The following is a 26,191-nucleotide window of genomic DNA, read 5'->3' as shown; positions in this document are numbered from 1 at the left end:
GAGATGAATGAAACCACACTTTATATGCATGCTCAGTTGTGAAGCTCCTCCACTTCATATCGGAGGGAAAAAGCGCTGGCAAGGAATGTATGTACCATTTATAACTGCTAGAGTGAACAGAAAATCAGGGCTGTGAAGTTTGAGTCTGTGACCATTTTGGTGGTCGGTGCCCTGCAAATGTGTTCCAAAAACAATGTACAGTTATACAAATTGTGAGCATGATGATAGTTTTGTAAAAGATTTGAAAATACCTCCCCCGCTGTATTCAGAGAAGAGGATGGATGCGGGGGAAAAGGTGAGTATACAAGGGTTTGGTTTTTTTCGCACAAAGTTCTTAGGACATAGCCTAGGACCAGGTGTTCCATGGCCTGACCTTGGGCAATGCTGCACTAACAGTTTGTATTGCTTATTTCTACAGAAGTGGATCTCAAACCTGCAGGACACAATTCTACACCCTACTGGGATGCAGCACACCTGAAAAATAAGGGCCAAGTTCACATCTCCATTAGGTCTTAAGTTATCTGTATGAATTCTGTTAAATTCACACATTATAACCCTGCAGCATATGGATACACTAAGGATATATTGGGCCTATTCCCTATGAGCCCTTACAACGGAAGGTAAGGACGTATCCCACTGCTACGGTAGCTCATAGAACTGGATACGTCATCCTGTTCCTACCCTCCCGCTGAAAACTAAAGGAGGAGTGAACATCAGCAGGAGCCTGTGCGTTACTTTTAGAAATGCTGCACAAACGCAATGCAAACGCCACACGTGAATGCAGCCTCGGTGTTTAAGCGTTTTCCACAGTGACAAGGCCTAAATAGGAATTTTAACCCCTTAACGCTCTGTACCGTAGCGCTACGGCGCAGAGGTACAGGGAATGTATGAAGAGGGCTCACGGGCCGAGTCCTCTTCATACAAGGGTGGGGGTTGTTGCATATTGCTAATATCCGCAGTCGGTGCTTGCAACAATCGCGGCTATTAACCCTATCATTGCCGCCAGCAAAGTCGCCAGCGGCATTTAAAAGATGGCCGCGCACGGGCGCCGCCACCTTTATTACGATCGTCGCTCCCCCAAACGTCATGGGGGGTGTCCAGAGATCGCATTAACGCCTCACCAAGCGTCAGACGCATGATGAGGCGCCATTACTCCCCAGAATAATTGCCAAGCGTCAAAGTACGCTTGGCAAGTATCCCTGGCTGTAGTGTGTGAGCTGTCCGGAGCGCACAGCAATGGTGTGCAGGACATTACACTGGCAGCGCGCGGGCCGGCACTGCTCAGCTCACACTACAGCGCTGGTAGTCTGTAGAATGGAGCTGCTCCGAGTATCCGTGATGTCACGGGAGGGGGGGGCGGAGCCTCCGGGAAAGGGGCGTGGCTTACCACGCAGTCTACTCACAGGAAGTCGAGCTGTAATGGCTGCCTGCAAGTAGAATGTGTACAGGTACTGTGTGCATACAAGTGTATGGAGGTGAGGGGGCCAGACAGGAGTGGATGTGATAAGGTCAGGGAAGACCTGTATGTTACATGGGACTGCATTGCTTGCAGGTGCCGAGTTGGCATGATGTGTATTTTAAATAGGTCTGCATGTCTGGCGGGTGCTGAGGTGGCAGGTGTGTGTTACGTAGGACTGCGTGTCTGGAGAGTGCTGATGTGGCATGAGGTTTATGTTACGTAGGACTGCGTGTCTGCCGGGTGCTGAGGTGGCATGAGGTATATGTTACGTGGGACTGCGTGTCTGGCGGGTGCTGAGGTGGCAGGTGTGTGTTACGTAGGACTGCGTGTCTGCCGGGTGCTGAGGTGGCATGAGGTATATGTTACGTGGGACTGCGTGTCTGGCGGGTGCTGAGGTGGCACGTGTGTGTTACGTAGGACTGCGTGTCTGCCGGGTGCTGATGTGGCATGAGGTATATGTTACGTAGGACTGCGTGTCTGCCGGGTGCTGAGGTGGCAGGTGTGTGTTACGTGGGACTGCATGTCTGGTGCTGAGGTGGCATGAGGTATATGTTACATGGGACTGCGTGTCTGGCGGGTGCTGAGGTGGCATGAGGTGTATGTGAAACAGAACTGCATAAACAGTAAAAACCATGTAAAAAATGACAAAGACACAAATTCAATTAATAAAAAACCTAAAAAAAACGCCTCCCCCCAACACAGACATCAAAAAAATAAACCAAAATTTCTTTTTAAAAAAAACATTTTACAAAGCAACTATCATGGATTTGCAGTGTCGGCTGCAGTCTGGCCACTGGGGCTCGGCGGCGGCCACAGTCTGGTCACATGGGGAGAGGGATACATTGTGCGTTAGCCGCAGTCTGTACGTTTGGTGTCAGCGGCGTTAGCCACAGTCTGGTGGTGGGAGGTTTCGGCGACTGTGGTTGGGGGGTTGGTGGCGTCTGCTCCAGTCTGGTCAGTGCATGATGTAACATCACTATAACTGCCTCAATTTGCTATTTAAACACAGAAGATACTGACACATGATTTTCTTATAAAATTAGCGTCTATCAACATTATATACAGCCATGAGTTATATACTTGTATTACTGAAAATTTCATACTCCTTCCTGGCTAAAAATACTCCTCAAAAATAGTAAGAGGCAGAGGTCGCACTAACATTTTTCCATAAGGGTAATAATACTCCTCTCACCATTTTTGAGGAGTAATCTCAGCCGAGGAGGAGTATGAAATTTTCAGTAATACAAATATATAACTCCTAGTCGTATATAGTGTTAATAGACTTTGGTTCCATATGACTATGTTTTTACCCTGTACTTTCTTATTTTATTTGTATATGTCCCCTATGATTTGTAAAGTGCTACGGAATATTATGGCGCTATATAAATAAAGATTATTATTATTATAGTTGTCTATTTGTAGAAGAAAATTTGTTACAGCCCCTGTTTTTGTAGCTTCTTGGGACAATTATAGTACTATTTGGGGCCGACGCCGACCACAGACCCCCAACCACCCACAGAGTTGCCCAAGGCTGACGCTGGCCCCAGACCCCACCCACAGAGAGGGCCAGAGCTGACGCCCGCCCAAGACCCCTCCACCCATAAAGTGGGCCAGAGCTGACGCTGGCCCCAGACCCCCACCACCACCCACAGAGAGGGCCAGAGCTGACGCCCGCCCAAGACCCCTCCACCCATAAAGTGGGCCAGAGCTGACGCTGGCCCCAGACCCCCACCACCACCCACAGAGGGGGCCAGAGCTGACGCCCGCCCAAGACCCCTCCACCCATAAAGTGGGCCAGAGCTGACGTTGAGCCCCAGACCCCTACCATCACCCACAGAGCGGGCCAGAGCTGACGCCGGCCCAAGAACCCTCCACCCACAGAGCGGGCCAGAGCCGACGCCGGCCCAAGAACCCTCCACCCACAGAGCGGGCCAGGGCTAACGCTGGCCCCAGACCCCCCACTCAAAGAGCGGCCCTGCGCTGACACTGAGCCCCAGACCCCACCCACAGGGCCAGAGCCGACGCCGGCCCAAAACCCCACCACCCACAAAGTAGGCCAGGGCTGACGCTGGCCCCAGACCCCCACCCACAGAGCGGGCCAGGGCTGATGCTGAGCCCCAGACACCACCCACAGAGCGGGCCAGAGCTGACGCTAGCCGCAGACACTCCACCCCCTGGACCCCCTCCCCCATAGATCTGGCTGATGCCTGACACCGCTAAACTTATTTAATTTTTTTTTTGGGGGGGGGGGGATTGGGGGCATAACGCTTTTTTTAAACTGTCTAATTTTTACTTTTAATGTCATTTTTGGGGTTTTTTAATTACATTTTTTTTACTAGGTCGCATGTGTTCCCTGCTAAACTTATATATAGATCACAGATAACAGTGACCTAATGGTAACAGTCTATTAGATCACTGTTATCAGTGATCTGTATACAGAGTCATGCAGGGAGGATGCATATAGCACCTTCCCTGCAGACTCTCACTGTATACAGGGGCTGCTCTGGCTACAAGATTGGTCTGTCACATAGACAGCCCAATCTTGTTCATAGCTCTGTGTGCACGGTCGCACGCGGCCATGGGGGGGGGGGATGGGCGGAGCTACTCACTGCTTCAGCCCGCGGCCGATGTAGAACGTCATGTGACCTGTGCTCCGGTCACATGACTTTCCATCGGAGCCGCAAGATAGCTGGGCAGGAGAGGAGGGACGGCACTATATTGTGGGTGTTGCCGAGTGTTGCGACGTGAGCTGCGATCCTGGGCAGCAAGCGCCGGCAGCCAAGCACCCAGCCGGCAGATAACCACCAAGCGTATTTATACGCTTGGCGGTTTTTTGGAGGGGTAAATCAGCCTCTACAAGCGTCATAGACGCTTGTAGAGGCGTTATCGCGATCTCTGGTAAGAGGAGTATTATTACCCTTCTAGAAATATGTTAGTGCGACCTCTGGGGGTGTCGATGGGTTGCTATGGTAGCCTCGGGTCTTCGTTTGACCCGAGGCTACATGGCTTCTGCAGATTCGTTACAATGAGCCAGTGGCTCATTGTAATGAATGAGCTGCAGAAATGCCATATATTGCAATACAGTAGTATTGCAGTATATGGTAGGAGCGATCTGACCATCTAGGGTTAATGTACCCTAGATGGTCTAAGAAATAGTGAAAAAAAAAAAAAAAAGTAAAAATTAATAAAATGTAAAAATTCACAGACACATTAGGTATCACCGCGTCCCAAAATGCCCGATCTATCAAACTATAAAACCGGTTACGGCCGGCGGTGACCTCTGGGACGGGAAATGGCACCCAAATGTCCGAAATGCGACTTTTACACCTTTTTACATCACAGAAAAAATAGAATAAAAAATGATCAAAATGTCGCACAGACCTCAAAATGGTAGCAATGAAAACGTTGGCTCATTTCGCAAAAAAATGACACCTCCCTCAGCTCCGTGTACCAAAGTATGAAAAAGTTATTGGCGTCAGAAGACGGCAACATTTTTTTTCTCTTTTTTGTACACATTCGTTTAATTTTTGAAAATGTATTAAAACACTATAAAACCTATATAAATTTGGTATCACCGCGATCGCACTGAACCAAAGAATAAAGCTGAGGTGTTATTTGAAGCGCACAGTCAAAGTCGTAAAAACTGAGCCCACAAGAATGTGACGCACGTGCGGTTTTTCCAATTTTTCCACATTTGGAATTTTTTGCAGCGTCGAAGTACACGGCATGTTAAAATAAATAACATTACGGGAAAGTAAAATTAGTTACGTACAAAATAAGCCCTCACACAGGTCTGTACACGTAAAAATGAAAGTTATGGATTTTTGAAGGTGGAGAGCGAGAAATGAGCGAAAAAACCCTGCGTCCTTAAGGGGTTAATCAAGTTTGTGGACGCAGGCGTTGAGGATGCATAACTTAATTTGTGTGCTCCCTACTTTACAGCAGTGTGAGTTGTGTGTGACAATCGGCCTAATCAAAAGTCAACGAACGTTGAAGGATTTTATTTCATTTTTAGTGGGGGTTAAATATACTAAGAGGGGAAAAGAAAGCCTTTTATGTAATGTATAATATTTGTATTTTTTTTTATTCACATTAATTCTACCGATAACATCTGAAGTAGCCTTGCCTGGTTTTGTCCCACAATAACTGATGCAACTGACTGAAAACAAAATATAGATGTAATATTGTCTTCAGTAAACAGCATTTCCCAAAACCAAATTTACAACTCCTAATGAACTTGGCATGTTCCTCTCCAGCACAGCAGAGTTCTATATGCAAGTACTGAGACTTGCCCTATTGGCTGTTATCAAGTTGCCCACAAATGCATGAAGTGTATACTGTCCATATAGTATAAGGCCACTTTCACAAAAACGTATGAAAATGGCATATGCTAAAAGTACCGTACCATTTTCATACGGGTAGCGTACAGCCACCACATTCATTTCAATGGGCAATACAGCCATCCATTTAATTGGCAGCATTTCCCACTGCCCTGTACTGACAAAAAAAATATAGAGCATGTCCCATTCTCTCCATTATTCCCGATGCGTTTGCCCCATAGACGTCTATGGGATCATTTAAAATATGTGTTGCATACAGTTGTGCAGCACTAACAGTACCTCAATCAGGTGCTCTAAGAGGTGGGAGGCTGCCACAGCTACAGTCCTAAAGCTGTCCACTTGTGGCTCACCCGGGTCATGTACAAGCGCAGGAGCAAGAAGAACCAGCTCAGGAACAAAGTGGTGCTTGGCGAGTTCTACAAAGGAGAGAGTTGTGCAGTACCCAGGGAGATCAGAACTAGTGGGACGTGCGTTCTGTCAGCCAATCATCATTTGCCACGTCGCCCTTTTTTTAATAAAGATATGGCAGGGTCGTCAGTAGGTCAAAAGAACCGGGGGCCATGCCCCGCATCTAACTGGGCTGCATCAGCTGATATCAACCCCCTACTAACCCGTCAGCTCTGTGCACCGCTACAAGGACCCTGGAGAGGATAGGAGGTCTGCAAGCAAGGGCCTCCGCCCCCACATTGGAGTCTGACAGGAGGGAACGACAGTCTGAGCAACAGGGGAAGGAGAAGAAGCCGGGACCGGAAGTAGATGGCAGAGCTAAGAAGAAGGCCAGCAGATGAGTGACACCTTTACAGGAAAATCAAAACAGGGGTCAGGGGGTGTGAGTAGGGGATGGAAGCAGGGATCAGAAGCCTCACTCGTCTTTGTGAATTTATTGTGAGGGTGTATTCTTATGTATATATCAGTGATGGCGAATCTTTGAGAGCCCGAGTGCCCAAACTGAAACCAAAGCCAACGTTTTTATCGCGAGGTGCCGACACAGAAATTTAGCCCAATGGTGCAACAATACCACTTAACAATAAGACAAATAATACTGCCATATGATGCTGCCACCTTTACAACCACATACATAGCATCATTCTGGTAATAAAGACTATAGACAGGCCAATGTTACCAATAGTATTGCTATACTATGCTATACAAATATAGCGATGAATATCATATTACTGCCATTCAGTGAGGTATATTACCGCCATATACTGATTATCATTACCCCCATACTGTGACAGCAGTCCTGAGTACATGCAGGGACTAGTGGACTGTGATAAGTTAGCTTGTTCATGGACCAAATATTACCTTCTTTACCCCCTTTTTGTTTTTGCGTTTCCATTTTTTACTAGCCACAGTGAAAGAGCTCTGCGTAAAAAATTGCACTTCATAGTGATGGTATTTAATATCCAGTTCCCTGTACTGAGAAGTGGTAAAAAATTCCAAAAGCAGTAAAATTGGTTAAAAAAATGCCCTTGTGACATATTCTTGTGGGCTTGGATTTTACAGCTTCCACTGTGCACCCCAAACGACATGTTCTATGGGTCAGTACGATCACAGGGATAACATATTTATATAGGTTTAATAATGTTTGTATACATTTACAAAAATTAAAACCTCCTGTAATAAAAAAAAAAGTCATTTTGCCATCTTCTGGTGCTATTTTTTTTGGCGCTAACTTTTTCATACTTTGGTGTACGGAGCTGGTGTGATATGAGATGACACTTTCAGTGCTACCATTTTGAGGACTGTACAACCATTTGACCACTTTTCATAACATTTTATTACATGTTGCAAAATGGCAAAAAAGTGGCATTTTCAACTTTGGATGCTATTTTCCATTACGGAGTTTAACTCATATGTGGTAAATACAAAGAAGGGGCATGGTGAAGGATTGGGAATCCAATTTGGGAGGTGGTTTGTAGGGCAAAGTGGTCGTTGTGGAGTGGAGGCACAGTTGGATTTGGGATCACCCATATGACAGCTGTCCTTGGCCACATATACACTTGCCTCTGTCCAAAGCGCTCATCACCTGCACGATGCAGCTACTGAAGCAGCATAGCACCCGGTTACATTGTGCATAGGGGGCTTACTGTGGGGTTGTCCTGGCATCACTGGCTACCTTGTGCAGGTGATGAGCATTTCAGATACAGGCAATGTGGCCACAGACAGCTGTCACACAGGGGGATTTGGGACACTAAACCACAAGTATTTCTAGTTAGCTTAGTGTCACCTGCCAGGACCTCTGTAAGTGCACAGCTCTCTGTGTGAGCAGCCCCAGCAGCTCCTGACCTCTTATCTCTGCTCTGCTGCTGTCCTCTCTGTTCTGTGAGCTGCCTCACTCTGTTCTCTTCCCACTGTTTCCCGGGCTGAAGAGGAGGAGGGGCGGGCACTGATCGGCTACTACTGTCTCACTAAGGCATCACTAGTGAGAGCAGAGCTGATCAACTTCATCCTGCAATGGACAGAGCCGGAGCTCCGACTGATGAGACTGGGGAGATGGTACGCGTGCCCTCTCTGGCACGCGTGCCATAGGTTCGCCACCACTGGTATATATTATAAATGATATATCCGCAGGATAAGTCATAAACACTGTAAGGGTGCGAATATATGCCGCATGGCCAGGACACAGCGGAGATGCTTTGTGATGCAGCAAGCCGCATTGATTAATCCCTTCCCGCTCTGCATCCGATATATCGGACGCCGAGTGCAGTGACTTAGCGCTCAGCGTCCGATATATCAGACACAGAGCCGATGCCGGTTCAGCGCAAGATCTGAGCCGAACCTGCATTGGAAAACACGGGGTGCCGGCTGTGACTAATAGCCGGCACCCCCGTGTAACACCCGCATTCGGAGTGGGCCAGCGCGACCCGGGCATCTAACATGCATCTGGGGGGGGGGGGTCTTTCCCCCACGATTGGCCCCCCCGAATTGTTTTCGGGGAGCGCCGATCGTTGCTGTGGCATCAATGGGACCGATCTGGACCCCAGTGTTGCCTGCAAGAACTGCCAGTAAGATGGCATCTATGACGTCATCTTACTATGCAAGTGGTTAGGCTGACACAGCTAATACTCTGCAATACATGAATATTGCAGAGTATTATCATGAACAAGCAATCAGATGATTGCTTGTCCCATGCTAGAAAAAGTGGAAGAGTTAAAAAAAAAAAAAAAAACCCAGTTATTCACTAAAAAATAAAGAAATCAATAAAAATGCTCAAAAGCCCCAAAACATATAAAGAGACATATAACCAGAAAAAAAGTCTAAATCATAACACAAACCCCACATATATAGTATCACCGCGTCCGTGTCAACCCGTAGAATAACAGTAAATCATTATTGAACCCGCATGATAAACTCTGTAAAAAAAAAAAAAACTGTTTTAAATCCTCCAAAAATGATTTTTACCTATTCAATCCCACAAAAAATGCTATAAAAAGTGATCAAAAAAACATATGTACTCCAGAATGATACTGGTGCAAAGTACAACATGTTCCACAAAAAAAAACAAGCTATCAACCAGCTCCGTAGCCAAATAAATAACAATGTTATGCCACTTGGAAGATGGCAATACAAAAATGATACGATTTTTTCCCCACATTAGGGTTTTATTTGACAAATTTAGTAAAACGCAAGAAAAAATATTCATGTATGGCAGGGGTCAGGAACCTTTTTGGCTGAGAGAGCCATGAACACCACATATTTTAAAATGTAATTCTGCGAGAGCCGTACAATATGCACATGCATCCCAGTAGATAGGTAGCCACGGCACATGTCTCTCAGTAGATAAGTTGCCACAGCACATGCACCCAAATAGACAGCTAGCCCCAGCACATGCCCCCCAGTAGATTGGTAGTCACAGCACATGCTCCCCAGTAGATAGGTAGCCACAGCACATGCTCCGCAATAGATAGGTATCCACAGCACATGCCCAAGGTAGAAAGGCAGTCATAGCACATGCCCCAGTAGATAGGTAGCCAGAGCAAATACCTCCCAGTAGACAGGTAGCCCCATCACATGCCCCCAGGCCCCAGTAGATAGGTAGTCACAGCACATGCCTCCCAGTAGATGGGTAGCCACAGCACATACTTGCCCCCAGTAGATGGGTAGTCACAGCACATGCTTCCCCAGTAGATATCTAGTGCCAGCACATACTTGCCCCCAGTAGATGGGTAGTCACAGCACATGCCTCCCAGTAGATATGTAGTGCCAGCACATAATTGCTCCCAGTAGATGGGTAGCTCCAGCACACGCCCCCATTAGATAGGTAGTCACAGCAAAAAAAAAAAAAAAGGGGAATACTCACCTACCTGCTTTCCCTTCAGCATGTTCTCATAACTCCACGCTCTTCTCTATGACCCAGACGCCACTGCCATTTTTGCTTAGGCAATGGCACCTGGGTCATAGAGAAGAGTGGATGCGGCTCTACTCTGACACAGGTGCTGTCACCTAAGCAATGGTGCGGCAATGGCACCTTGGTCACTGAAAGGACGCATGGAGTGGTAACATCCCTGCCTGCATCCAGAGATCAGCACTGTGTGTCTTAGATGTACACACTGCCAATCGCTATTTAACAATGATTTGTCTGAGAGCCAGATGCAGCCATCAAAAGAGCCACATATGGCTCCCGAGCCATAGGTTCCCTACCCCTGATGTATGGTATCACCCGTAATCGTATCGACCCATAGAATAAAGATAACATGATTATTAGGCTAAACGGTCAACACAAAAAAAAGTCAAAAAGCCAGTAGAGAACTGATGCTTTTCTACTCCTGCCCTCAAAAAAAAGTTCCTAAATTTTCAACAATAGGGAATACCAACCCCAAAATGGTGAAGCTGGAAAAAGCATCTCATCCCGCAAAAAAATGCTGTCACATAGCTCAATAATGAAAATTTTATAGCCTACAAAAGGAGGCAACTAGAAAACTAAAATCCTGACAGCTGCAGGGTGCTCCTACCCTTCTGTGCCTCGCTGTGCGCCCATAAACAAGTAACGGCCACTTGTGAGGGGTGTCTGTAATCAGGAGAAATTGCAGAACAAATTGTATGGTGGGTTTTCTCTTTTTATCTTTTGGAAATGTGTGGATTTTAGGGCTAAATGAACGTATAACTGACACAATTTGACCATTCTAAATTTCACCTCCATTTTTATTCAATTACTATGAAGATCTCAAGGGGTTAACAATCTTCCTAAAAGCTGTTTCTGATAGCTTGAGGGGTGCAGATTTGAAAATGGGTTGGTTATATAGGGGGTTTTTAAGCTAAAAATGTAAAATTTCATTCAAAACTGTACTTATCCACAAAATAGTCAATTCTGAAAATCCGGAAAAGCGATATTCGATTTGTAAGCCGCGTGACACCAAAATAAATTATCCAGACATTTCAAAAATGTAAAGTAGATAAATGGGAAATGTTATTCAGCAATGTATTTAGGTGGAAAATGCAATGATTTCGAAAATGGCAAATTTTTCCAAAAATTCATCATTTTTCTTTTTTTTTTTGTCAATAAACACAAAACTTATCAGCCAAAATTTACCACTAAAATAAAGTACAAGATGTGAGGAAAAAACTGTCTCAGAATCGCTTTGATAAGTAACAGAGTTCAAAAGTTATAACCATATAAAGCGACGCAAGTCAGAATCCAAAAAAATTGGGCAGATCCTTAAGCTACAAATTGGCTGCGTCCTTAAGGGGTTAATGGATTATGCCAATAATTTATAACAAAAATATTTAGTAACAGTTTCAGGTTAACAGGACATAAAACGATTACTTAATAATGTTGTTATAAGTTATTGGTACAATCTATTAATTCATGTGGTCGGTGGCATCAAATTGCATCTCTGCTGTGTCCTGGCCACACAGTATATTCACACATTAAATGGTTTTGCTTACTAAAGAAAATTCTCAAATTTCAATCCACTAGTGATGTTTCCACAAAAAAAGATTAGTTTTAACCCCTTACTTTAAAATTTTACAGTTTTATTGCTGATTCCTTTGTGCTATGAGATGCTGTGTACTGACAATTTGTTAGATTATCAGGGTACAGAGTGAAAATTCGCAACAAATCTGCGTCCACTCCATACTACGAAATGTGATGCAGATTCTTGCTTGAAATGACATCAGATCAGGTGAAAAATAAATGTGGAAAATCTGCAGGAAATCTACCATACGTGCAGTGGGGTCTCTTTTTCGAGACAGGTGCACTGTCTTCCACTAGTCCTGTGGAAATATCACATATACATGAGAATATTCCAGTGTTGGGGCAGAAAGATGGGCAATATTGGTGTTGGCATTATTGTCATATCACAAAAAGGGCATATTACAGTTCAAGGTAGAATAGGGGACATTTTAGCATATTATTTGTGTAGTACTCTCTGAATAGCCCTATTACAGTGTTTGGTGGAACTGCATTAGGGCTAGCGGTAGAATGACAATGCTAAGGGACCAAGACTAAAAATGTGTGACAGTCCATAGGTGCCTCCATAAGAAAAGGGTCTTACTTGACATATTTTACATACCAAAGTCAAAGGATGGGCACTATTGGTCGCCCCTTTATCATAGGCTCCATTGCTTTACATTGGGCTCTCCCAGACCTACATTACTTAAATACCGCATGCCATTTATTATGTCAAATGGACAGTTTTGCCACTTACAACTTAGTTTCTGTAAGGGTTTTCAATTGAAGCTTTTTAAATCACTAGATAAACACTGCCCTTGAGTCGGACAATGGAGCAGTGCATAGGCCAAACTCACGTAAATACGTGTGCAGCAGATATAGTATAGATAGTTCTAGCACTGCTTCGGATTGAACACACAGTTTTATCACAGAACTACATACTGATGAGCACGAGCCGACACTCGCATTACCTGTCAAAATCTGCTTCATCTTGTCCCCTGCGTCCTGCGTCGCTGCTGCTCCTCTGCCAGGCATTTCGACAAAGAACCGTTCTGGCACAGGCAACAAAAAAAAAAAATTTAAAAAAAAACTCCCTATCCCCGCTTTCCCCCTCAGCGTTGTCCCTTCCGGCCGCTTCTCCCCGCGCGATTCTGCTTGGCGGGAAGTTTTTGGCTGCAGCACTTCCCCCAGGTCACATGATATTGCGATCGTCTTCCCACGACCAATAAACGAGGCGCTTGATACAATGCAGTAGGAGGATTGGACATTGCTCCGCTCTCTCTTATTGGCTCTTCTCGCCGCGGAAGGACCTGTTGGTGTCATATTGCCTTTATATCGCGCAGTTTTAAAGGTGATTTGAATGTGGCTCTGGTCCTGATTTCTTAGCAGTCGCCACGTTTCTGCGCAGCAACAATCATGTTAGAGTCGTAGCATATGGTCCCATAGCTGTAAGTCATTCATGTAGTTTTAGTAGACGTGTTGTGATACTAGACATATCAGCTGTTGGTCACACACAGCAGAGCAGGGTGTGGACTTTAAAGGAGTTGAAATAGCCAAATCAGTAAAAAAAAAAAAAATAGAAGTAGTTGGATCTTAGTAAAAAAAAAAGGTGTTGCTGTGTCTACAGGTCATGTCAACAAGATGTGAAAGGAAAGTCTCCCATTTACAGACAGTCCCCGGGATGCCTACAAGAGGTTCTGTAGGTGTGTTTTTATGATGAATTTGTATGCAAGTTGGAACCATCTATTTTATAATTGTAACCCCAGCCAAATTTGTTTGGTCTCTGTGACAATTGGATTCAAAAAATTTTGGGTTGTCATAAGAACTAAGATTAGCAAAAACTTAAAGGGGGCACATGCTAGTATGTAAAGCCCCTTCCACACTTGCATTGCAGATCATGTCAGAGTCTGATCTGGGTGCGGTCAGGGTTTGGTCTGTGAAAAACTGATATTTTGCATCAGAGTTCAATCAGTTTTCAGTCAGAGTTTGTTCAGGGCGCGTTCACACGTTGCGTTTTGACCTGCGTTTTCATTGCGTTTGAAACGCATATACAACAGCTGAGGAGAGGTGATTTGCCTAATTTCATCACTGTTAACGCAACAAAGCGTTAACATTGCGTTTACAAACGTAAACGGTAATGTAATTAGGCAAATTACCTCACATCAGCTGTTGTATATGCATTCCAAACGCAACCAAAACGTAACGTGTGAACGCGCACTCAGTGTCTTAGTTTTTCATGCACGATTTCAATGCGTTTTTCGTTACGCAGATAACGCGCGTGAAAAAGACTCAGGACTGAGGTATATCTTTACTATGGCAATTGATACGTGAAAAACGCATTGGACTTGCATGTGTCTCAGAGTGCAATGTGTTTTTGATGCATCTCCATAGACTTGTATGGTGCCTACCGAAAATCTTCAGTGCACAGCTACGAGGAGCTGCGCACCCTCGTCCGACGAATCTGCTGTCTGCGCAGGCCAGCGCCTGCGCGGTCACTGCTCCGAAGCCGGAGCTGCACAGGCACGGGCCTGCTGTTTGCGCATGCGCAGACAGCAGATTCGTCGGACGAGGGCACGCAGCTCCTCGTAGCTCTGCGCCAAAGATTTTCGGTAGGAGAAGAAAAGAGGCTACCGGGGCATGGAGTAGCCGCCCCGTGTAACCTTAGATGCGGCTACTCCACGCCCCAGTAGCCGCATAAGAAAATTTGAATAGAGATAATAAAACTTTTGGAAACAGTGCGGGGACGTCAGGATTAGCCGTTAAAAGGGCTATCCTCACGTCCTATTGATCCACCTACCTACCACCCTATCTACCTTTATAGGTAGATTTGTGGTGGTAGGTTCCCTTTAAGATAAGACCCATCCTAGATCATTTAACTGCCAGGTTTGTGCAGGTATATTCTCCTGAGAAGTACCTGTATAATGCAAACGTGTTACATCATGTGCATGCCAGAAGGGAACTTTCTGAAATTACACAGTTCAAAAAAATGTAAAAAGTCTGCTCACCGATAACAGCATGTGAGTCTTGGTCCGTGCTGAAGATCCCTCCTGGACTGGAGATGAAACACAATTGAAACTCATGTTTGTTGATCCCGTTACAATCTTTCCACGTTACAGTTTAAAAATTGCATATTCAGCTACGCGTTTAACCCCTAGGCGCACCAGGACGTTATAGTACGTCCCCGGGGCTAGATGCTTAGCGCACGGGGACGTTCTATAACGTCCTGCTTCTGGCACCGGCTCACGAACGGAGCCGGTACCAGAAGCAGCGGCTGTCAGCTGTCTAGTACAGCTGACAGCCTGCGCTAACACCCGCGATCGGAGCCGGCTCCAATCGCTGGTGTTAACCCCTTACACGCCGCGGTCAAACATGACCGCGGCGTGTAAGGGTGTTTGCGCTGTGGATCGGATCCCCCGTGCCGCATACCGGGGGATCCGATCCACTTCTGGGCAGCTCCGAGGACTGGCATGTGCCCCGGAGCTGCCCGGTTTCCATGGCAGTCAGACCCCTTCCGGGTCTGACAGTAAACTGTCTGAGCATGCGCAAGCTTGCTCAGACAGTTTACACTGCTCTACAATAAAATAGTATTGTAGAGCAGTGTATTGAACTTAAACCAGTGATCAGAGCATCACTGGTTCAAGTTCAAGTATGTATAAGTAAAAAAAATGCAAAAACACTGAACACTACACATTATAATAAATAAAAAATAAATACATAAAAATATAAGCCCCTAAAATGTCACTTTCCCATAAAAACACTTAATAAAGTATAAAAAACACAAAAACACAAAAAACCCCGCATATTTGGTATTGCCGCGTCCGTAACAATCTGTATAATAAAACAGAATCGTTACTGGACCCGCACGGTACACGCCGTAGAAAAAAAACCGCAAAAACGTTCCGAAAAAAGATAATTTTTAATTAATACCCTATTAAAAAATGCTCTAAAAAGTAATTTAAAAAATGTTATGCACTCCAAAATAAGCCCACTAAAAAGAACAACTCTTCTCGCAAAAAATAAGCCCCTAACTAGATTTGTCAGCCAAAAAATAAAAAAGTTATGCATATGAAAAGATGATGATGCTAAAATGAACAAGATTTTCTCCAAATTGGTTTTTATTCAGTACAATTGAATAAAATACACAAAACCCCCACATATTTGGTATCCCTGCGTCCGTAACAATCTGCATAATAAAACAGAATCGTTATTAGATCCGCAAAGTTAACCCCGTAAAAAACAAAACAAAAAAAAGCTCCAGAAAAAAGATAATTTTCAATTAATACCCTATAAAAATGCTCTAAAAAGGGATTTAAAAAATGTTATGCACTCTAAAATAAGACCACTAAAAAGGACAATACTTCTCGCAAAAAATAAGCCCTTAAACAGATTTGTGAGGCGAAAAATAAAAAAGTTATGCATATGAAAGATGGTGATGCTAAAAGTAACAACATTTTTGCCAAATTACTTTTTATGCACTAAAAATGGGAAAAAAATAAAAAATCTATATAAATGAGGTCTTTTTGTAATCGTGGCAACCCATAGAATAAAAATAATATACTATTTTTATGGTATGGTAAACGGGCAAAAAAAAAACCCCATAAAAATCTTCCTGAAAAGTGATGATTTTCATTTCCTCCAACAACAAAGAGTTAATAAAATCTCACCAATTAGCCTATAGATTCCCCCAAATTACGTACCAGAAAAGTGCATCTCATGTGGCAAAAGAAATAAGCCCCTATAGGTCCACATTAAAAAAAGAAAAAAATTATAGCCTGTACAATGTGACATAGCAAATCTGATCTGGATGGCGCCTCCTTCCCTTCTATGCCCGGCCGTGCGCCCATACAGCAGGTTACCAGCACATATGGGGGATCCGTGTACTCGGGAGAAATTGGGTAACAAACTTTGTGGAGCCTTTATTCATTTAATCCATTGTAAATGTTTAATTTTCCACCCAAAATGAGTGTATTGTGAAAAATTATTACAATTTGCAGACTGCACCTCCATTTTGTTTTAACCCCTATAAAACACGTAAAGCGTTAACAAACGTCTTAAAAGTGGTTTTTCATACGTTGAGGTGTGTAGTTTCCACAATGGGGTATTTTACGAGTCTCACTATTATTTAGGCCTCTCAATGTCAATTAGAAGTTGAGCAGGTCCATCTAAATACAGGTTTTGGTGATTTTACAAAAAATTTGAAAAATGATACCTAAATTCTGAGCCTCATAACATTCTAGTAAAATATGTGGAATCTTAAAAAACCATGCCAACATAAAGCAGACATTTGGGAAATGTAAGTTATGAATTTATTTGGGTGCTATGACTATCTGCATCAAAAGTAGAGAATTTAGAACGTTGAAAATAAAGAATTTTTCCAAATTTTTGCCAAATTTAGTTTTTTTTCATAACTAAACACAAAAGATATCATCCAAATTTTTAAACTAATTTGAAGTACAATGTTTCACGAGAAAACAATCTCAAAATCCCCTGGATATCTCATAGCGTTCCAAAACTATAACCACTTATAGTGACACAGGCCAGATTTGAAGAATGGGGCCGCGTCCTTAAGGCCAAAATAGGCTGTGTCCCCTAGGGGTTAAAATGCACTGTGGGTTCTTCTTCATGGCTGTGTTCAAAGGTAGTTTAATAAGAAAATAATTTATGCAAATTATATATTTTTTAAAGATTTTATTTTTGCAAATTTTATAAATTTTGTACATATACAATAAACCACTTAACGAACAAGAACACTGGCTGATACATATTTACCCAACAATACAGGGGAATAATTTGACAATATCAAGAAGTAGACAGGATGTTATATCACCCATAAAGTGTGTGTGGTAGATTATACATGTTACAAAGAGAGCAGAGACTTGTAGTCAGTCAACAAGTCAGAATTATATAGCCGTATGGGGGTTGACACACCACCTAGCCCAATTATGCTCAAATTTCTGGGGGCACTTCCTATTAACACACACTGAGCAGTAGTGGGGGATAACACTATTAATGAGCAAAATCCACCTCTTCAGCGGGGGAGGATCCCGGTCCTTCCATGTCATCGCTACCACTTTCCGGGCGTAATATAAGACAAACCTATAAAAGATTTTATAGCCTTATTCATGACACCCAGGAGACAGACAGAGGGGGACATTAGGCACGGGAACTCAAAGTGTTGATTGAGGAATTCCAGGACCTCCGACCAGAAAGCATGAACCCTAGGGCAGGTCCATACACAATGCAGGAAGGTTCCAGCTTCAGCCTGACAGCGACATTTATGCAAATTATTTACAAAGTCAGTGGGACTGCAGAGAAATATTTTCCGGATAACAGACAGGAATTGGTTAATAAAGAGTTAAAGTTGCATGAAATTAGCAAGTGTGATAGGCCTGCCTAAATAAATGCTTTTAAACTGCATGTTTGAAGCTTTGGGGTTGGGTATTAGTCTGAAAGACCGGGGTAGGGCATTCCAGAGAATTGCTGCAGCTCTGGAGAAGTTCTGGAGATGTGAGTGGTAGATTCAAATTAATGAAGAGAATAATATTAGATCACTGGCAGATCGAAGTGTACGGGTTGGACGATAGAGTGAGATAAAAGAGTAGAGGTAGGGGGTGCAGCATTATGAAGAGCTTTGTGGATAAAGGTGATTAATTTAAACTGTAAAGGGAAGGAAACTGACAACCAGTCCAGTGACTGCTACAGGCTGGAGGCATCCGTGTAGCATTTGGTCTGAAAGACAAGCCTGGCTGCTGCATTGAGGGTGATTGCAGAGGAGAGAGTTTAGTAAGCAGAAGACCGATTAGTAGGGAGTTACAGTAGTCTAGATGAGTGTGGATAAGAATGACAATTAGTGTTGTAGAGGTTTCAATTGTAAGAAATGGTCAGATTCTAAAAATGTTTTAAGTGGCCTGCTGCCAATGGGTTATGATGAAATCACAGATAGAAATGGAGAGATCAGGGTTAGGTTGGTTAGTAGACGGTGGAAAGACAAGAAGTTCCATTTTCGAAGGATTAAGTTTCAAGAACAGAGATGACATGATATTGGAGACGGCAGAGAGACTGTCACTGGTGTTCTGTAAAGGGAACCTGTCACTAGGAATCATTAGTAGTTCTATTCTTGTACATAGGGGAAGTATTATAGTACTTATTATAATAGTTATATTCAGTAAAGCTCCTCTGCTACAGATCATAAGAATGAGGCACTGGGAAGGAATGCCTACATTTATCTCAAGTACGGCTACAGTTACCAGGAAAACAGGACTCTGGATTTCCAGACCATTTTGACGGAGTTGGAATTTATGTTCGGAGAATTGAGTGAGGGCGGATTCCCACATGTCGTTTTTGTTGCGTTTTTCAAGGCATCCAAAATGCATATGCCTTATTCTTCTGATATGTAGGGAGCTTCACTTCCATCACTGATGTTACATAACTGATGGAAGCATTCGTTGGTGCAGCGATGAGTCCACGTGTCCGCACTGTGTCCTGACACTGGTTGTATGCGTCAAGGTCGGAACCCAAGAGTGTCATCTGTCAGCTGTACTGTACTACTCTCATTTACAACTTCACAACAGGAGGAGCATCAAGGCTCTATTTAGCATGGAATATAAAATGGATAAGAAGCATTCTGTCCAATTTCACGATATTAGAATAATCATCCTTAAATAACTGCCGATTCTCCAGGAGGACGAAAGCTTGGCACAAATTTTGTTAAAGTTGTAGCTATAAAGAGTTGTAGCTATAAAGTCTGCTACTATAGGTAAATGTTTCATCTTTTTACTTTAGATCCAAAGAGTGGGACAAAAGAACTCGGTTATATCAAAGGTTTTCTTGGATGCAGTTCCTATCCATGCAAAACATCCACTTTTGAAAAACCAACAAAGGTTTTTTCTAATGCAGATAATACTTGTAGATTTTAACATCAAAGGATATTTAAAACGCAATAGCGCAATTATCAGGTGTTCTTTGTGTTCTAAAGCTTATGTCAGATGTACAGTTGGAAGTTTAAGTAGGGTCAGATCCAGGTTTCAGTAGGCCCATGGGCAACAGTGCCTCAGTGGGCCCCTTTGCAGTGAACTCACATGGCGGCGTTAAAAATTAAAAAAAAAATTCAGAAACTAAAACAGTCTCCTGTTCCCCAAAATATTCCCTAGTTTATCATACCAAACAGCCCCTTTATGGGTATTTCATATAAAGTCATGCTGTAAAATATTAATACAGGCAGTCCCTGGGCTACATACAAGATAGGGTCTGTAGGTTTGTTCTTAAGTTGAGTTTGTATGCAAGTCGGAACCGTATACTTTATTATTGTAACCCCAGTCAAAAAATTTTTGGTCTCTGTGACAATTGGATTTTAAAAATGTTGGATTGTCATAAGAACCAGGACTAACAATAAATGTTCATTACAGAGACCTCTGATAACTGTTATAGCTGTTTATTGTAGCCTAGGACTAAAGTACAGCAAATTACCAAAATCCAGAGGTCCGTTTGTAACTAGGGGTCGTATGTAAGTGTGGTGTTCTTAAGTAGGGGACCGTCTGTATCATTAACCCCTTAACGCTCTGCACCGTAGCTCTACAGCGCAGAGGTATAAGGAGTGTATGAAGAGGGCTCATGGGCTGAGTCCTCTTCATACAAAGGTGGGGGTTTTTGCATACTTGCTTGCACCGATCACGGCTATTAACCACTCCGTTGCCGCCGGTGGCATTTAAAAGATGGCGGCGATCGGTTGCCATGGTAGCCTCGGGTCTTCGTTTGACCCGAAGCTATCTGGCTTCTGCAGATTCGTTACAATGAGCCAATGGCTCATTGTAATGAATGTGCTGCAAAAATGCCATATATTGCAATACAGAAGTATTGCAGTATATGGTAGCAGCAATCTGACTATCTAGGGTTAATGTACCCTAGATGGTCTAAAAAATAGTAAAAAAAAAAAGTTTAAAAAATAAAAAAATGAATAAAATATTAAAAATTCAAATCACCCCCCTTTCCCTAGAACTGATATAAAACATAATAAACAGTAAAAATCACAGACACATTAGGTATCGCCGCGTCCCAAAATGCCCGATCAAAATATAAAAACTGTTACGGCCGGCGGTGACCTCCAAGACGGGAAATGGCGCCGAAATGTCCGAAATGCGACTTTTACACCTTTTTACATCACATAAAAAATGGAATAAAAAATGATCAATGTCGCACAGACCTCAAAATGGTAGCAATGAAAACGTCGGCTCATTTCGCAAAAAAATGACACCTCACACAGCTTTATGAAAAACTTTATGAAAAAGTTATTAGCTTCAGAAGATGACAAAAATTTTTTTTACTTTTTTGTACACATTCGTTTAATTTTTGAAAATGTATTAAAACACTATCAAACCTATATAAATTTGGTATCACCGCAATCGCACCGAACCAAAGAATAAAGCTGACGTGTTATTTTGAGTGCACAGTCAAAGTCGTAAAAACTGAGCGCACAAGAATTTTTTTTTTCCACATTTTTTTCCAATTTTTTTTCAGCTTTGCAGTACACGGCATGTTAAAATAAATAACATTACGGGAAAGTAAAATTTGTTATGCACAAAATAAGCCCTCACACAGGTCTGTACACGTAAAAATGAAAAAGTTATGGATTTTTGAAGGTGGAGAGCGAGAAATGAGCGAAAAAACCCTGCGTCCTTAAGGGGTTAAAATTACTTTAGCATAGGGTGAGACCATATGATTACACATATATGATATTCTGTTATTCTTAAAGTATTCATGTAGGATAAACATTATTCCAGGATAAACAAATATAAATACATAATAGTATTATGTTATTATATCAGTAGTAGAATGTAGGTTTATGTATAATATATTGATATGCTTTATATTGGGAATCATAGACATAATGAATGAGATAGTTGGGTATATTCCATTGTACTGCATCAGTATGGGGAAGAAAGGTGATTTGAGTGCCTTTGAAGGTGGCATGGTTGTTTGTGCCAGAAGGGCTGGTCTGAGTATTTCAAAAACTGCTGATCTACTGGGATTTTCACGCACAACCATCTCTAGGGTTTTTCAGAGAATGGTCCGAAAAATAAAAAACATCCAGTGAGCGGCAGTTCTGTGGGCGGAAATGCCTGGTTGATGCCAGAGGTCAGAGCAGAATGGGCAGACTGGTTCGAGCTGATAGAAAGGCAACAGTGACTCAAATCGCCACCCGTTACAACCAAGGTAGGCAGAAGAGCATCTCTGAACGCACAGTACGTCGAACTTTGAGGCAGATGGGCTACAGCAGCAGAAGACCACACCGCGTGCCACTCCTTTCAGCTAAGAACAGGAAACGGAGGCTACAATTCGCACAAGCTCATCGAAATTGGACAGTAGAAGATTGGAAAAACGTTGCCTGGCCTGATGAGTCTCGATTTCTGCTGCGGCATTCGGATAGGGTCAGAATTTGGCGTCAACAACATGAAAGCATGGATCCATCCTGCCTTGTATCAACGGTTCAGGCTGGTGGTGGTGGTGTCATGGTGTGGGGAATATTTTCTTGGCACTCTTTGGGCCCCTTGGTACCAATTGAGCATCGTTGCAACGCCACAGCCTACCTGAGTATTGTTGCTGACCATGTCCATCCCTTTATGACCACAATGTACCCAACATCTGATGGCTACTTTCAGCAGGATAATGCGCCATGTCATAAAGCTGGAATCATCTCAGACTGGTTTCTTGAACATGGCAATGAGTTCACTGTACTCAAATGGCTTCCACAGTCACCAGATCTCAATCCAATAGAGCATCTTTGGGATGTGGTGGAATGGGAGATTCGCATCATGGATGTGCAGCCGACAAATCTGCGGCAACTGTGTGATGCCATCATGTCAATATGGACCAAAATCTCTGAGGAATGCTTCCAGCACCTTGTTGAATCTATGTCACGAAGAATTGAGGCAGTTCTGAAGGCAAAAGGGGGTCCAACCCGTTACTAGCATGGTGTACCTAATAAAGTGGCCGGTGAGTGTATATGTTAATAGTTATGTGTGTATATATAAGTTAATTAGTTTAAATTTACATATTTATGAAGTAGAATGCGATCATCTATGGTACTCAGATGGTAAATGGACTAACATGAACCAATAGGAGATTGGGAATATTCACTTGGTAAATGTTAGTTTGTGTATAAAGAGTTACCATACTAGTGACTGGGGGATAGACTCTGTGAGGGAGAGTGAGTAGAAGAGAGACATCATTGGACACCGCCACCAGTATTTTGTCTTCATGTCTCCACACAACAACAAAGACTCTTCGCTCTCTCAAGCTTTGATCCACACCATGTTGTAAGACTGTTATTTTACTTTTATTTTACTTTTTGTGATTTTATTTATACTTTTAAATCTGAATTGTATTGTTACTCTATTTTTGTTGAAGTCCATTAAATGCTTTTTACTTTTCATCTGGAACGAAGGATTGCTTCTGATTTTTTGAAGCATTGCTCATCATCGTGGTTCTTAATTCTCAAATTAAAAATTGCAAGAAATATCTATTTATATTTAACACCCCTCACTCCTTATGGATTCATTAGATACAACCCCTCTCACCCTCATGGATTCCTTATGTACAACCCTTTGGAACACAGAGATAGTCACAATTGGTTCAAACTAAATTTGATATAGCAGGCAGAAAAGAAGTCTGGGACAGTATGACATTTGATTGTCACCAAGGCCAGGTGTCCTCCCTGGAAACTTTTGAACAGGTACATTGACCAAAGCGAGGGGGAGATCAACAGAAGATTTTCGTGATCGTGAAGCCACTGGACCTATATATTGAATTCCAGATTTTCGATGGGAATGAATTATAGAAAGGAGTTTATGTTTCATTATTCATCATTTCAGTTTATATGTCAAAAAAGGGTATTTTAAGCACGGATAGCCTTTGTGTGTTTGTAGATGGGCAGGCCAGCTAAACAGCCTTTGAAGCTACAGCATGGAGGGGCTCCGAGAACCACCCCAGTAGTCTTTCAGACTCATTAGCATATTTGCAAAAAGTTGATTTTAGAAGGGAGGCGGCCATGGATAACAAATATAACAAGATTACCACAATAAAAGTGTTTGGATCTATAAGTAAGTGTCCGTTGTTTAGCCATGCTCGATTTTGATGGTAGATTTCCTTTAAGTTATTTAAGGCTTCAAGTTTTAAAGATTTAGTACACAGGCCAATATCGTTAATAGATGTTGATATGAAGCTATTTTCAAAAATATTAGCCCAGCGATTAGCAGGACTGCTACCGGGACTAATAGGGAAGTCCCAAGTGGGTTTTGTGAAGGGGAGAGCTGCCGTGACGAATATCCGTAAGGTTCTTGCGGTGTTGGACAGGGTCCAGTGCCATCCTCAGGCAAGAGAGAGACCAACATTAGTAGCCCTAGATGCCGAAAAGGCTTTTGATAATGTTTGATGGGATTGGCTGGGGATGGTACTGGACCGTATGAGAATAACAGGAAAATTCCGCACTTACCTTAAAGGGATATATAACAATCCAACAGCGCAAATTAGTACACCAGGGTTTTTATCAGCTTCCTTTAAATTACAAAAAGGAACACGCCAAGGTTGCCCCCTATCACCATTCCTTTTTGATATTGCACTAGAGCCATTAGCTAGATATTTTGAAGATTCTGATTTATATGAGGGCATCTATATCAGGAAGGAAGTGGTGAAAATTGCGTTATTTGCGGATGACGTAATTTTATTCTTATCGGATCCTATGAGACACCTTCCTGGGGTATTCTCAGTAATAAAGGAATTTGGGGAATTCTCTGGATACAGGGTAAATGTAGGAAAAAGTGAAGTTTTAGAACTGAAACAAACGGCTAACGTTAGGGATTGGAATGAGCTTTCTTTAGGAATAAAACCATCTGCCCATGAGATCAAATATCTTGGAATCAAAATAGGTAGAAATCCAGGATCTTTATATAAGCTAAACTATCCCCCTCTAATATCTAAAATAATAATGGAATTGGAAAGATGGAAGAATTTACCTCTATCGCTGCTAGGAAGATGCCATTTAATCAAAATGATGAGCTTTTCTAAAATATTGTACCAGCTGCAGACCCTGTCACTATTGTTACAGCACAAAGACGTCAAAAGGCTTAATAAGGCCTTCACACAATTTATATGGAGAGGGGGTAGAGCAAGAATAGCCCTGCAGAAACTAATGCTCCCAAAAGTTGAGGGAGGTCTGAACTTTCCTAATATTAGGGGATATAATTTAGTCTGCCTTTTTCGCCATGTTCTGGATTGGCATCATAGGGCCTCTTCCCACTCAAACTGGGATTTGGAAAGGGATCTGGCAGATCCATGGGATTTGATGGCGTTAATGCATATGAGATGGTCAAAAATGCCAAAAGAGGTAAAGTCTTCCATCTTGTTAAGAGATACCATAATTACGTGGAAAAAAGTGAGAGGCCTATATGGGTTACCATTTATGATCTCCAAACATATGCCATTGATTAAACACCCAGAATCACCTTGGCAAGGCCATAGGGGGGAGCGACTGGAATGGGGGGAGGGGATTGAAGCAAAAGCAAAGGCGTTGATGAACGAAGAAACACACGGTTCAAGGCCTCGGATATAATAGTTCAATATAATTTGTCATTTCAACGGCAACTAGAAATTTTTCAAATATTGTCCTTCTGTAGAGAAAGGGTGAGAGACATTAGAAAGGAACTTTCTGATCAGGTCTTTGAGGGTCTTTTAAGTATTGCTCCAGGGCATTACACAATATCCTTCCTATATGCAGTAATGCGGCAACAACTCTGGGGTAAGGCGACTTCGGATCTTTTTAAAAAAATGGGGGGAGAGATTGCAAGTGACGGACCCAACTATGCTCATTTTGCAAGGATGGGCAACAATTAGACATGTTATAGTTAATGAAAGATGGAGGGAAACTTATTTTAAATTGATGCATGGGGCGATATACGGCCTAAATATTTTCCCTTCACCCTCCAGACCTGATCGTATTACAGAATGTCAGAAATGTGGAGCAACTTTGCCGGATTTATGGCATGGTATGTGGACATGTGCAAATATTCAAGGATACTGGTCCCAAGTTGTTGAGTATATAAATAGAAATTGGGACACAAACATCACAAGGAGTCCAGGAGAATGTTTATTTCATGACATTGGTGACCAAAATGAGGAGAGAGATGTTGAAGGGGAGGGAGAAAGGAAAATAGTAGAAGGAAGAGTTTCAAATAAGTTGCGATTTCCACATGTGGTGTTGCTAGTAGCTAAACGCTGTGTCCTCTCCCATTGGTTAAAGAGTTCATCGCCCACAGTCCTAGAGTTGATAGAACAACTAAAACGTTTGATAAACATAGATAGGATAGATACTTTGCGACATAAGGAAAAGGGAGCAAAAGCCTTTTTCCAGAAGTGGAAAATATTTTTGCTAAATCATTATAGTAGACAGGATATAGTGGAATTCATGACTCCCTTCCAGTATACTCAATGGTATTGTCAAGAGGATCT

The 26,191-nt window shown here is 42.7% G+C and overlaps 1 protein-coding gene and 1 long non-coding RNA gene across 2 annotated transcripts in view; one reads left to right on the top strand and one right to left on the bottom strand.

The window, feature by feature from the left end:
• CHAF1A (chromatin assembly factor 1 subunit A) overlaps positions 1–12,950 on the bottom strand; it is a 75,837-nt gene extending 62,887 nt beyond the window's left edge. Inside the window, exon 1 of the mRNA XM_072113445.1 lies at positions 12,664–12,950. Within this exon, the coding sequence (XP_071969546.1) occupies positions 12,664–12,727 (64 nt within the window). The 5' untranslated portion in view covers positions 12,728–12,950. The remainder of the gene's footprint in view (positions 1–12,663) is intronic.
• The window catches only part of LOC140065903 (uncharacterized), a 40,689-nt gene continuing 27,419 nt past the window's right edge, over positions 12,922–26,191 (top strand). Inside the window, exons 1-2 of the long non-coding RNA XR_011848077.1 lie at positions 12,922–13,140; positions 19,475–19,572. This is a non-coding gene — a long non-coding RNA (uncharacterized lncRNA). The remainder of the gene's footprint in view (positions 13,141–19,474; positions 19,573–26,191) is intronic.

Source organism: Engystomops pustulosus, chromosome 1 (genome assembly GCF_040894005.1).
Source record: "Engystomops pustulosus chromosome 1, aEngPut4.maternal, whole genome shotgun sequence".
Classification (NCBI taxonomy): Eukaryota; Metazoa; Chordata; class Amphibia; order Anura; family Leptodactylidae; genus Engystomops; species Engystomops pustulosus.
This window is presented reverse-complemented; position numbering and strand designations above follow the sequence as displayed.